The sequence below is a fragment of the Pogoniulus pusillus genome, chromosome 20, assembly GCF_015220805.1.
Source record: "Pogoniulus pusillus isolate bPogPus1 chromosome 20, bPogPus1.pri, whole genome shotgun sequence".
Lineage (NCBI taxonomy): Eukaryota > Metazoa > Chordata > Aves > Piciformes > Lybiidae > Pogoniulus > Pogoniulus pusillus.
Window position 1 is genome coordinate 22,974,783 of NC_087283.1, and position 12,927 is coordinate 22,987,709.

At 62.5% G+C, this 12,927-nt stretch overlaps 1 protein-coding gene across 4 annotated transcripts; it reads right to left on the reverse strand.

Moving 5' to 3' along the window:
* Positions 1-9,511: 9,511 nt before the first annotated feature.
* On the reverse strand, positions 9,512-12,401 carry LOC135184649 (C-signal-like). 4 transcript variants are annotated; one of them, XM_064160652.1, is made up of 6 exons: positions 12,142-12,401; positions 10,939-10,990; positions 10,504-10,691; positions 10,193-10,351; positions 9,960-10,079; positions 9,512-9,705 (listed from the first exon to the last, which is right to left on the reverse strand). In XM_064160652.1, exons 1-6 carry the CDS (start codon positions 12,241-12,243, stop codon positions 9,592-9,594), a joined length of 735 nt encoding a protein of 244 aa, XP_064016722.1. In that variant the 5' UTR covers positions 12,244-12,401; the 3' UTR covers positions 9,512-9,591. The 4 variants fall into 4 exon arrangements, with proteins under 4 accessions (XP_064016722.1, XP_064016723.1, XP_064016720.1 ...); XM_064160653.1 differs by having other exon boundaries at positions 10,504-10,572; positions 12,142-12,366; XM_064160650.1 differs by lacking the exon at positions 12,142-12,401 and adding an exon at positions 11,350-11,590.
* Between the last annotated feature and the right edge of the window lie 526 nt (positions 12,402-12,927).

Genomic DNA, 12,927 nt, shown 5'->3' on the forward strand with positions numbered 1-12,927 from the left:
CCAAGGAGAGGGCCCTGGGGGTGCTGGGGCAGAGCATCCCTGGCACAGCAATGTGCCCTGGGGGCCAAGAGGCCAATGGGGGCCTGGGGGGCACTCAGCAGAGTGTGCCCAGCAGAGCCAGGGAGCTTCTCCTGCCCCTCTGCTCTGCCCTGCTGAGAGCTCCTCTTGAGCACTGCCTTCAGTTTGGGGCTCCCCAGGAGCAGAGGGACAGGAACTGCTGGAGAGGGTCCAGGGGAGGCTGTGAGGATGCTGAGGGGCCTGGAGCAGTGCCTGGGGAGGAGAGGCTGAGGGCCCTGGGGCTGCTTAGGCTGGAGAAGAGAAGGCTGAGAGGGGATTGGATCAATGTCTGCAACTCTCTGAGGGCTGGGGGCAGGAGGGGGGACAGGCTCTGCTCACTGCTCCCTGGGCTAGGCCAAGCAGCAGTGGATGGAAGCTGCAGCACAGGAGGCTCAGCTCAGCACAAGGGCAACTTCTTGGCTGGAAGGGTCCCAGAGCCTGGCACAGGCTGCCCAGAGAGGCTGTGGAGCCTCCTTCTCTGGAGCCTTCCCAGCCCTGTCTGGAAGTGTTGCTGTGTGCCCTGAGCTGCATTGTGTGGCCCTGCTCTGGCAGGGGGTTGGGCTGGATGAGCTCCTTGGGTCCCTTCCCACCCCTGACACCTGTGAGCCTGTGTCTGAGAGCCCTCTCTGGGAAGCAGTATCACAGAGTCATGGAATCATGGAACAGCTTAGGCTGGAAGAGACCTCAGAGATCATCTGCTCCCCCCCTGCCATGGCAGAGATGTCTCTGAGCCAGCCCAGGCTGCTCAGGGCTCCAGCCTGGCCTTGCACACCTCCAGGCAGGGGCATCCACAACCTCTCTGGACAATGCAGTCCAGAGCTTTGCCACCCTCCCAGGGAAGAATTTCTTCCTCGGATCCAATCTAAACCTGTTCTCCTTCACTGCAAATCCATTCCCCTTGGCCTGTCAGGGGACACTCCTGTGAAAAGTCTCTGTGCAGCCTCCCTGCAGGCACTGGCAGCAGCTCTGAGATCCCCTGGAGCCTTCTCCTCTGCAGGCTGCACCCCCCAGCTCCCTCAGCCTGTGCTCACAGCAGAGCTGCTCCAGCCCTGCCATCACCTCTGTGGCCTCACTCCACACCTCTGTGTCCCCCTCCTGCTGGGCACACCAGTGCTGGAGGCAATTACCTGCCAGCCTCCAGTCTGACCCTCCCCTGGCACAGCTGGAAGCATTTCCTCTGGTGCTGTCCTTTGTCACCAAGCTCAGGAGCTGGCCCTGAGGTTCACAGCTGCTCAGAGAGCCATGGGTTCAGTGCTGAGAGCCTTCACTGCCTTTGTGCCCACTCTGCCTCCCAGCTCTATTTCCAAACAGCACTGCCCAGCCTTGCCCTGGGAGAGGAGAGCAGACCTGGGGGCATCATGGCTTTGTCCTGGGATGGATGTTTCTGTGCCAGTGTGCCAGCAGCAGCACAGTCTGCCAGAGCCTTGGGTACATCTGTGCCAGTGTGCCAGCGGCAGCACAGTCTGCCACTGCCTTGGGTACATCTGTGCCAATGTGCCAGTGGCAGCACAGTCTGCCAGAGCCTTGGGTACATCTGTGCCAATGTGCCAGTGGCAGCACAGTCTGCCAGAGCCTTGGGTACATCTGTGCCAGTGTGCCAGCAGCAGAGTCTGCCAATACCTTGGGTACATCTGTGCCAGTCTTGGTCTCTCAGGCATCTGTGGCAGAGGCCAGGGCAGAGCCGTGGGAAGCGGGGTGGGACTGGCAAGCTTGGAGCAGGTGATCCTTGAGGTCTTTTCCAACCTGGACCTCTCTGATTATCTTCAAGAGACCTACACAAGAAGGACCTGGAGCTGCTGGAGAGGGGCAGAGGAGGCCATGGAGATGCTCAGAGGCTGCAGAGTGGGCACAGGCTGGCAGAGTTGGGGCTGTGCAGCCTGGGGAGGAGAAGGCTGCAGGGAGAGCTGAGAGCAGCCTTGCAGTGCCTGAAGGGGCTGCAGGGGAGCTGGGGAGGGACTTTGGGCAAGGGTTGGCAGTGCCTGGAGGAGGGAGAATGGCTTTGAGCTGGGAGAGGGGAGAGGGAGAGTGAAGAGGAGGGAGGAATTGTTGTCAGTGAGGGTGGGCAGAGCCTGGCACAGGTTGAGGGTGGTGAGGCTCTGGCACAGGTTGCCCAGGGAGGTTGTGGAGCACAGAAGCACAGAATGGGATCAAAAACACCTCCCTGGAGGTGTTCAGTGCCAGGCTGGGTGAGGCTTTGAGCAGGCTGTGCTGGTGGGAGGTGCCCCTGCCCATGGCACGGTGGGGGTGGCACTGGCCAACCAACGCCACGAATCTGTGCCATGGAGCAGCCTGGGATGCCCCTGCAGCTGCCTGTGCCTCTGCTCTCTGCCCCTCAGGTCTGGCAGCCCCAGGGAGCAGGTTGACCTCCCCAGAGTGCCCCCAGATGTTTCCCTGACACCTCCACGATGGTCCTGGCTGCATAACGCTGGTGGCAACGATACCCCAGCCAGCTGGATGCCACCCCGAGGGCAGCAGTGAGAACAGGCAGGCAGGAGGATGGCTCTGCTGCTCCTCAGGGTTCAGAGCACTCCAGGCAGAGTCTCCAGCCTGCAGAGCCTGGCTAAGTTGTCCTGTCTGAGCATGAGCACAGAGGCAGAGCTCAGGGGCCCGAGAGTGCAGAGAGGAGCTGGAGCCTGGCACAGCAGGCTGATCAGACTGGCACATCACACCTCTGCAAGGGCACACAGCAGCATGCCCATACCTGTGAGTCTTCACAGGAGCACAGCATGAAAGGGCTAGAAGGAACCTCTGCAGCTCACCCACTCCAGCCTCCTGCTCCAGCAGGGCACCCACAGCAGCTTGCCCAGGGGCACAGTGCCCAGGGCAGGTCAAAGCCTCCACAGCCTCTCTGGGCAGCCTGCTCCAGGCCCCCAGCACCCTCACACCAAACAACTTTCTCCTGCTGCTCAGCTGGAACCTGCTCAGACCTGTTGGTCCTTTCCTGCCACTGGGCACCCCCCAAAGACCCCTGCCCTGTCTCTGGTCCTGGGCAGCCCAGATCTGGACACAGCAGGGCAGGTGTGGCCTCAGCGGGGCAGGGCAGAGGGGCAGCAGAACCTCCCCACTGCTGGCCACACTCTGCCTGATGCCATTGTCCCTCTTGCCCAGCAGGGCACTTTCCTGCCCCATGCAGACCTTGCTGCCCACAGCACTCCAAGGCCTCTCCCTGGAGCTGCTTCCCAGCAGGACAAGCCTGGGCCGTGCTGCTGCCTGGGGCTGTCGTGGAGGGCCCCGGGGCCCAGCCTAGGCTTGTGCCTGTTTACCTAACTGCCACAGCAGAGAACACATTCAGCTGGCACAGAAGGGGCACAGGGGGCCTGGCGCCATAGAGCCTGGCCTGCCCAGGGCCCAGGCTGCGTGAGCCCAGGCGCCCGGCCCATGCCGGGGGAGCCAGACCTGCCACCATGCCTGGCCCGGGGCGCTGTGGCGGCTGCCCAAAGCCGACTGCCTGGTATGTGCCCAAAGGTCACTAGCGGCGGCCCACAGCCATGCATAGGCTCACCGCTCTCACTGCTCCCTCTCCCCTCTCCCCTCTCCCCTCTCCCCTCTCACCGCTCACCTCTCCCCTCTCCCCTCTCACCTCTCCCCTCTCCCCTCTCCCCTCTCACCTCTCCCCTCTCACCGCTCCCCTCTCACCTCTCACCGCTCCCCTCTCACCTCTCCCCTCTCCCCTCTCACCGCTCTCACTGCTCCCTCTCCCCTCTCACCTCTCCCCTCTCCCCTCTCACCGCTCCCCTCTCACCTCTCACCGCTCCCCTCTCACCTCTCCCCTCTCCCCTCTCACCGCTCTCACTGCTCCCTCTCCCCTCTCACCTCTCCCCTCTCCCCTCTCACCGCTCCCCTCTCCCCTCTCCCCTCTCCCCTCTCCCCTCTCCCCTCTTCCCTCTCCCCTCTCCCCTCTCCCCTCTCACCTCTCCCCTCTCCCCTCTCACCGCTCCCCTCTCCCCTCTCCCCTCTCCCCTCTCACCGCTCCCCTCTCACCTCTCCCCTCTCCCCTCTCCCCTCTCACCGCTCCCCTCTCACCTCTCCCTCTCACCTCTCCCCTCTCACCTCTCCCTCTCACCTCTCCCTCTCACCTCTCCCCTCTCACCTCTCCCCTCTCACCTCTCCCCTCTCACCGCTCCCCTCTCACCTCTTCCCTCTCACCTCTCCCCTCTCACCGCTCCCCTCTCACCTCTTCCCTCTCACCTCTCCCCTCTCACCGCTCCCCTCTCACCTCTCCCCTCTCACCGCTCCCCTCTCACCTCTCCCCTCTCACCTCTCCCCTCTCACCTCTCCCCTCTCACCTCTCCCCTCTCACCTCTCCCTCTCACCTCTCCCCTCTCACCTCTCCCCTCTCACCGCTCCCCTCTCACCTCTCCCTCTCACCTCTCCCCTCTCACCGCTCCCCTCTCACCTCTTCCCTCTCACCTCTCCCCTCTCACCGCTCCCCTCTCACCTCTTCCCTCTCACCTCTCCCCTCTCACCGCTCCCCTCTCACCTCTTCCCTCTCACCTCTCCCCTCTCACCGCTCCCCTCTCACCTCTTCCCTCTCACCTCTCCCCTCTCACCTCTCCCCTCTCACCGCTCCCCTCTCACCGCTCCCCTCTCACCTCTCCCTCTCACCGCTCCCCTCTCACCTCTCCCCTCTCACCTCTCCCCTCTCACCTCTCCCCTCTCACCGCTCCCCTCTCACCTCTCCCCTCTCACCGCTCCCCTCTCACCTCTCCCTCTCACCTCTCCCCTCTCCCCTCTCACCGCTCCCCTCTCACCTCTCCCCTCTCCCCTCTCACCGCTCCCTCTCACCTCTCCCTTCTCACCACTCTCCCCTCTCCCCTCTCACCTCTCCCCTCTCACCGCTCCCTCTCACCGCTCCCCTCTCCCCTCTCACCTCTCCCCTCTCACCTCTCCCTCTCACCTCTCCCCTCTCCCCTCTCACCTCTCCCCTCTCACCGCTCCCCTCTCACCACTCCCTCTCACCGCTCCCTCTCACCGCTCCCCTCTCCCCTCTCACCGCTCCCGTCTCACCTCTCCCCTCTCACCTCTCCCCTCTCACCTCTCCCCTCTCACCTCTCCCCTCTCACCACTCCCTCTCACCGCTCCCTCTCACCGCTCCCCTCTCCCCTCTCCCCTCTCACCTCTCACCTTTCCCCTCTCACCACTCAGTTCTCTGCTTGGTTGCTGCCTGCTGCTGCTTTGTTTGTTTGCTGCCTGTCTCCTCACCTGCCGCTCTGTTCGCTGCCTGTCTCCTCACCTGCCGCTCTGTTTGCTGCCTGTCTCTTTTCTTGCCGCTCTGTTCGCTGCCTGTCTCCTCACCTGCCGCTCTGTTTGCTGCCTGTCTCTTTTCTTGCCGCTCTGTTTGCTGCCTGTCTCCTCACCTGCCGCTCTGTTTGCTGCCTGTCTCTTTTCTTGCCGCTCTGTTTGCTGCCTGTCTCTTGTGCTGCCGCTCTGTTCGCTGCCTGTCTCCTCACCTGCCGCTCTGTTCGCTGCCTGTCTCCTCACCTGCCGCTCTGTTTGCTGCCTGTCTCCTCACCTGCCGCTCTGTTTGCTGCCTGTCTCTTCACCTGCCGCTCTGGGCCACCACACTCCACATCAATCCAGGGCTGTTCGGACCGCGTGTTCCTGGCTGCTCTGCCTTGCCAGCCCCAGGGCTGCCTCCCTGCTGTACACAGCACTCTGTCGGACTGCTCCAGCCTGCAAACCTGGGACCCTGCTTTGCCCAGGCGGCTGCTGACCCGATGACGTTCAGAGAGCCACAGGAGACCTCTCTCGTGCCCGTGGGCCATCTCAGACAGCGTGCTCAATCTGGCCTGAGCCAGCAGCAAAGCCCTGTTGGCACGGTACAGCTGTTGGAACTTGAAATTCTGGAACACAAGCCACGGACAGGCGAGAGTGCAGGAGCTCAGATGTGCTGAGGTGAGGTAAAAGAGAAGGTTGGGATGACCTCAGGGAATGGTGTAACAGATAGAAACAAACGTAAGGCTGCAGCCTGCGGCTTGTGCCTGACTCTGCTGACTTGGATTGCTCAGACACAATGCACCTCTTGCTGAGGGCATATGACGAATGTCTACGCTAATTAGTATATCATTTCTCACCAAGTACATTCACCAATTCCAGTTTAATGCAGTGTGTAGCTGTGATGGTTTGGGTGTTCCCTGCCCCCCCCCCCCCCCACTTCAGAAATCACCCAGACTAGACTCAGCTGGCTCTGGTAATATGAATGAAGCTTATATTTACAGCTGGCACAGTGTACAAGCAGATAGTTACAGTATATACAGTTATAGACAGACAAGGTAAAAGGTAATACAGAAACACAACAGCCCTCCCAGAAACCTGAGTCCCCAGGAGGAGCTCCCAACCGCCCCTTTACCTTCCCCCTACCCCTCTCAACCTTACCCCAGTGCCAAGGAAAAATGGAGGTTCAGCCAGGGGGTTAGGAAGCAAAGTGGATTAGTCAGAGAGGCTAGAGAGAGAGATGCAGCTCAGCCAGCTCCCCAGCAGGAGTGGGAGTGGTTAGCTATGTTTTTATTCCTTGCTCTTAGACATCTCAGCCAGCCTATGAGGGAAGCAGACATCACCATCGTTTTCCTTTCACAGCCTGTGACCTAGTTCTTCTCACCAAAACATTCCAGCCTGCTCCACACTAGCTTGGATGGCAACACTCTGTGCTGGGTTAGGAACTGGCTGGAGGGCCGAGCCCAGAGAATGGTGGTGAATGGTGCCACATCCAGCTGGCAGCTGTCATTAGTGGTGTCCCTCAGGGGTCAATGCTGGGCCCCATCCTCTTTAACATCTTCATAGATGACCTGGATGAGGGCATGGAGTCAGTCATCAGCAAGTGTGCAGATGACACTAAGCTGGGGGCAGATGTGGCTGGGTTGGAGGGCAGAAGGGCTCTGCAGCAGGAACTTGACCTCCTGGACAGATGGGCAGAGTCCAAGGGGATGGAGTTCAATAGCTCCAAGTGCAGGGTGCTGCACTTTGGCCACAGCAACCCCATGCAGAGATACAGGCTGGGGTCGGAGTGGCTGGAGAGCAGCCAGGCAGAGAGGGATCTGGGGGTGCTGATTGATACCCACCTGAACATGAGCCAGCAGTGTGCCCAGGTGGCCAAGAGAGCCAGTGGCATCCTGGCCTGCATCAGGAATGGTGTGGCCAGCAGGAGCAGGGAGGTCATTCTGCCCCTGTACTCTGCACTGGTTAGACCACACCTTGAGTACTGTGTTCAGTTCTGGGCCCCCCAGTTTAGGAGGGACATTGAGATGCTTGAGCGTGTCCAGAGAAGGGCAACGAGGCTGGGGAGAGGCCTTGAGCACAGCCCTACGAGGAGAGGCTGAGAGAGCTGGGATTGGTTAGCCTGGAGAAGAGGAGGCTCAGGGGAGACCTCATTGCTGTCTACAACTACCTGAGGGGAGGTTGTGGCCAGGAGGAGGTTGCTCTCTTCTCTCAGGTGGCCAGCACCAGAACAAGAGGACACAGCCTCAGGCTGCACCAGGGGAGATTTAGGCTGGAGGTGAGGAGAAAGTTCTTCACTGAGAGAGTCATTGGACACTGGAATGGGCTGCCCGGGGAGGTGGTGGAGTCGCCGTCCCTGGAGCTGTTCAAGGCAGGACTGGACGTGGCACTTGGTGCCATGGTCTGGCCTTGAGCTCTGTGGTAACAGGTTGGGCTTGGTGGTCTGTGAGGTCTCTTCCAACCTTGGTGACACTGTGACACTGTGACACTGTGACACTGTGATACAGAAGCCTTCTGGAGAAAGGTCTGTGACACTTGTTTGGAAGGCAGTGCCCGGACTGGACTGGCTTGCACCAAGTGTCTCCCTGGCTCCTCTGGCGCCTGTGCCACAGTGGCGTGGCGAAGCTGAGACCTCCTCCTGCCTTGCACCATCGCCATTTGCTCCTGCTTATGCTTTCGGAGCACAGACGCTGAGACCTGCGAGCAGCGAGCAGCCGAACTCCCCGCCCTGGAGCTGCCAAAGCTTCACGCCCGAGCTCTCAGCGGCAGCTGGCGCTGCAAGGCTCTCTGCTTGGAAACCTTTCCAAAGGTGGCTCCCACATCATTTAGTCTGGGGGTGTGTGGACATTCTGCAGAACAGCTCTGCCAGCCACGTCAGAGAGCTGTGTGGGTTACTTGTAGAGCAGTTTGGGGAAGTTTTCTCTGTACATATTAATGAATCAGTTCATTATTTTTACATCGGCCTCAGTGCCCTTTACCCCAGACCCAGATTCCTTAACAAGCTGCTCCTGCCCAGCTGCAGGACTCTGCTCCTGTCCCTGCTGAGCCTCAGGAGGTTCCCTCTGCCCAGCTCTCGTTGGATGCCAGCTCAGCTTGGCAGAGTGCCAGTTCCCCCTCCCCGTGCTGGTGGTACAGCAGTGCCCAGGAGCTGGGGAGCAGCTCTGTGGCCCAGCCCTGTCCACACACAGAGCCCAGGACAGCAATGCCAGAGCTGACCTGCAGTGTCCCTGCTCAGCAGCCTCCAGCTGAAAGGTCTCCAAGATGCACACACACCAAAGGGCTTCATTTTACACCTTGGCCTCTGCTAGGGGCTGGGGAGCTCTGTCCCAGAGCCTACATTGGTGCCCCAAAGCCTGCCATGAGCATGAGTCTGCAGCAGCTCTGCCACAGGCACAGGCTGGCAGACTTGGGGCTGCTCAACCTGGAGAGGAGAAGGCTTCAGGGAGACCTCAGAGCAGCCTGACAGTGCCTGAAAAGGCTCCAGGAGAGCTGAGGAGGGACTTTTGCCAAAGGCTGGCAGTGCCAGGAGGAGGACAATGGTTTGAAATGAGAGCAGAGCAGATGGAGATTGGATGTGAGGAACAAGCTCTGCACCAGCAGGCTGCTGGAACACTGCAGCAGGTTGCCCAAGGAGGTGCTTGAGGCCTCATCCCTGGAGACAGTTAAGGGATCTAGTGGATCTTGTGGATCTAGTGGAGGACGTCCCTGCAGGGCTTGGACTGAATGCCCTCTGGAGGTCCCTTCCTACCCAGCCCATTCCATAGTTCTGTGGTTTCCATGCCTGACCTGCTTCTCCTTGGCCTCTCTCCACACGCCCAGCCCCAAGCCCCAGGTCCAGCCATGTCCTTCTGTCCTGCATGTGCCAAACCATCACCCACCAAGGGCAGAGGGCAGAGGGCTGAGGGTCTCAGTGACCCCCAGCCCCTCGGGCAGCCCAGGCTGAGCAGAAGCCTGGGCAGGGGGCAAGGCAGCCCTGGGTGCTCAGGATGGTCACCAGCTCTGGGGGTGCCTGGGAGGTGCCTCCAGAGGGGATCCTGCCCTGGCTCTGTGTCCTTCTGCAGGGAACATCTCCAGAGGGTGGTGATGGTGCCACAGGCCCTGCAGGCTGCCACTCATGGGCACCCCAGTGACAGCTGTGGGTCATGGGATGGTCACAGGCAGTGCCACTTCCAGAGGCGAGGAGAGAGGTGCCCAGGGAGGGGCCACCCCCAGGCATTGGCATCACAGCAGAGCCAGGAACTCACAGGCAGAGGTTTATTGAGGTGTTGGCATGGGGAGCAGTGGCACAGGGCCCCGCTGCCAGCAGGCCAGGCTGGCATCTCACCAGGGCACCACCTTCCCTTCCCAGTCCAGGAAGGTGCCAGTGTCCTTCTCAGAGAGGGAGGAGAGCACCTTCAGCATCCCTCGCACGCTGGCATCCACCGTCACAGGGGGCTGTGGGCAGAGGGGCACAGGCAGCATGTGCCCAGGCCTGGCTCAGGGCTGCCCTGGTGCAGCTGTGGCCAGGGGAAGGAGCCCCTCGGGATGAGGGGAGAGTGCCAGGCCTGGGCACGAGGCCCAGCAGGAGTCCAGGGGAGGGGAGGCACCAGGAACCCAGGGCCAGGCAGCGAGGGGCCAGGGGGCAGGGTCCCAGGGCAGCAGCACTGGAGGCAGCTGCACTGAGGGCTGTGCCAAGCTGGGGCTCGTACCTGGTGCCCTGCGGCACTGCCCATGTCGGTTTGCACCCAGCCAGGGTGCAGAGCCACACAGAGGATGCCGTGCTCCTGGTAGCTCAGGGACTGGCACTTGGTCAGCATGTTGAGGGCAGCCTGTGGGCACACAGGAGAGGTTGCTGGGGGCAGAAGAAGGGTGGCTGCAGGCAGCCATGTCCCAGTGCCAGGGCAAGGGCAGCAAATCTGTGCCCAGCATGGCCTGGGGCTACCTTGCTGCAGCGGTAGGAGACAACTTGCATCAGGTCCCAGCCCAGGGTATTGCCAATGGAGCCTCCAGCACTGGACATGTTGATGATGGCTGCCCTGCTGCAGCTCATCCCTGCGCCTGGGCTCTCCTGGGCAGCCTTCTTCAGCAAGGGCAGGAATGCCTGGCAGGAGAGAAGAGGAGGTGGGGGGCACACAGCAGCCCCACAGGCTGCGGCTGCTGAGCTGCAGGCTGCAGCCCCGAAGCTTCCACTCGGGCAGAGGAAGGTCCTCTCCTGTGAGCTCTTCTCCTGCCCAGCCTGGGGGAGGCTCTCACCTGGCCCAGCAGCATGGGCCCGATGGTGTTGGTGGTGTAAAGCTGCCTCATGGTCTCCAGGGTCTCCTCCTGCAGAGCAATGATCCTGGCAATGGCAGCATTGTTGATGAGGAGGTTCAGCCCCGAGCCCTCCAGGTGCTCCCCAACTCTGGCTGCAGCTGCCTTGATGCTGGCAGGGTCGGAGACTTCTGCAGAGCCAAGACAGGGCAGCTCAGAGCCCACATCCCCCTGGAGCCTTGGGCTGCTCTGTGTCCCCTTGGGGATGTTCCCTTGGGGCTGGGGCCACTACCAGGAGAGATGGCAATGCCCAGCGTCCCTGCAGGCACCAGCCCATTGGCACAGCTCCCTTCTGGCACAGGGCTGCCGGGCTGTGCGCCGTGCCCTGGCAGTGGGCAGAGGAACCAGGGTGAGGCACTCCCACCTCGGGGCACCTACCGAGAGGGACGATGACCAGGTTGGGGTGCTTGGAGGCCAAGTTCTGCAGCTCCTGCAGAGAGCAACTGTGTGGGCACAGGCAGGAGAGGCTGTGCAGAGGCTCAGCCTTCCCCAGCCACAGCTGGTGTTGCTCTGGCTCCATCCCAGCCCTGCCTCACACCAGCACCCTGTTCCCTCCTCCCATGGGACTGGGCTCCGTGCCACCCGCACATGCCACTGTCCCCTCCGGAGGTGCCCTGCCCAGCTGGCCCCGCAGCCAGCCCAGCCCAGCCCAGCCCAGCCCAGCTGCCCTGTACCGTGGGTGCCCGGCTGCACCCCCAGCCCTTCGCAAGCCCCCTCCCTGCTGCAGCTGCCGCCCTGCCGCCACCTGCCGTGCCCAGCCCTGCCCAGCGCGTCCCAGCCCAGCCTCACCTGCGCTCGCTGCCCCTTGGGCTCCCGGCACCCCGCAAAGACCCACTTGGGTGGGCTTGGCATGGCCAGGAAGTGCTGCACCAGCCCCAGGCCGATGCCGCGGTTGGCGCCGGTCACCAGGACGGAGCGGAGCCCGAGCCCTGCCATGCTGCCTCTGCTCCGCTGCCCCCGGCCCCGCAGGTGCCTGCTGCTCCTCGCCTCTCTCACATTTTCCCACGAGGGCTTGCATCAGCTCCTGGCTGGAGGAGCTCCTCTGCCCCGGTCCCCTGGCCCTGCTCCATACCCACCATCCCCCACCTCGCCTGGCAGCCAAGGGCGATGCGACAGCAGCCAAGTGTCGTGCCCGGGCAGGGAGCGTCGCAGGCAGCCGTCTGGGCAGCTGCTCTGCCTGTGCCCCTGCTCTGCGTGGCTGTGCCGCCTGCCTGGCAGGGCTCAGCTGCCCTCTCCTGCGGCCAGCACCCTCCCTGCTGGGCACCAGGCTCCGTCTCGCCCCTCTGCCAGGGCCGGTCGGGCAAGGACAGACCCCCTCAGCGCACAGTTTTGCAACGTCACAGGCAAGGGTCAGGGCTGAGCAGCTGCGTGTCCCTTGGCCACCAGCCTGCAAACGTGGAAGCTCTCCAGGGCTGCCTGGCAACCCTCCAGTGCTGCCCAGAGCAAGCTCTTCCCCGGGGCCTGTCGTAGCTCCAGCTGCAGGGACACAACTCAGGTGTGCCCCTTGGCTACCAGCGTGGGGTGCCTAGGAACGGGCTCTGTGCCTGGGCACTGCCCAGCACCTGATGGACTTTTCCATACCAGGGTAGTCCCTGGCTCCCTCCTGCAGCAGTGAGGATCCAGAGCCATCCCCAGCCTCAGCTCGCAGCTGCCATCCAGAGAGAACATCTGTCTGGTGGGCATCTGTCAGCAGAGAACAAAGCAAAGCACTTTGAGACCAGCCCAAAGGCCCCTGAGGAGCTGCTGCTGTGCCTCCTGCGGCTGGAGGAGCAGCAGCTGTGTGCCTGCGGGTGCTGGGGGTGCCCTGTGGGCAGGAGCTGGCAGCACAGAGGGCAGAGCAGCAGCACAGGGAGGGGATTCTGCCCCTCCAATCTGCTCTGCTCAGCCCTCCCCTGCAGCACTGCCTCCAGCTCTGGGAACCCAGCACAGGAAGGGCCTGGAGCTGCTGGGCAGGGGCCAGAGGAGGCCATGCAGAACCTCCCCTACGGGGAGAGGATGGGGATGGGGGAAGGGAATATGGATGGAAATGGGTCTGGGGACGTGGGTGTGAATGCAGGTGGGGTTGGAGTGTGCATGAGGCTGGGAGTGTGGGTTGGGGTGGGAAGGAGGTTGCAGATGGGTTATGGCACAGCCCTGGGGATGTAAATGGGTTGGAGCTGCGCAGGGGCTGGGGTCGGACATGAGCAACATTTGTTCCCCGGCCCGGGCTGCCCAGGGCCGCGCTGCAGTGCCCATGCCCGCAGGGGTGCCAAGGCCGCGGAGCTGCGGTGCTGAGGGCCGGCGCTGCCCTGGCGGCGCGGGGCGAAGGCCTGGGCTCGGTCACCCGAGAGCTCTTCCCCGCCCCACGGCCCCCGGAGCGCTCCGCGC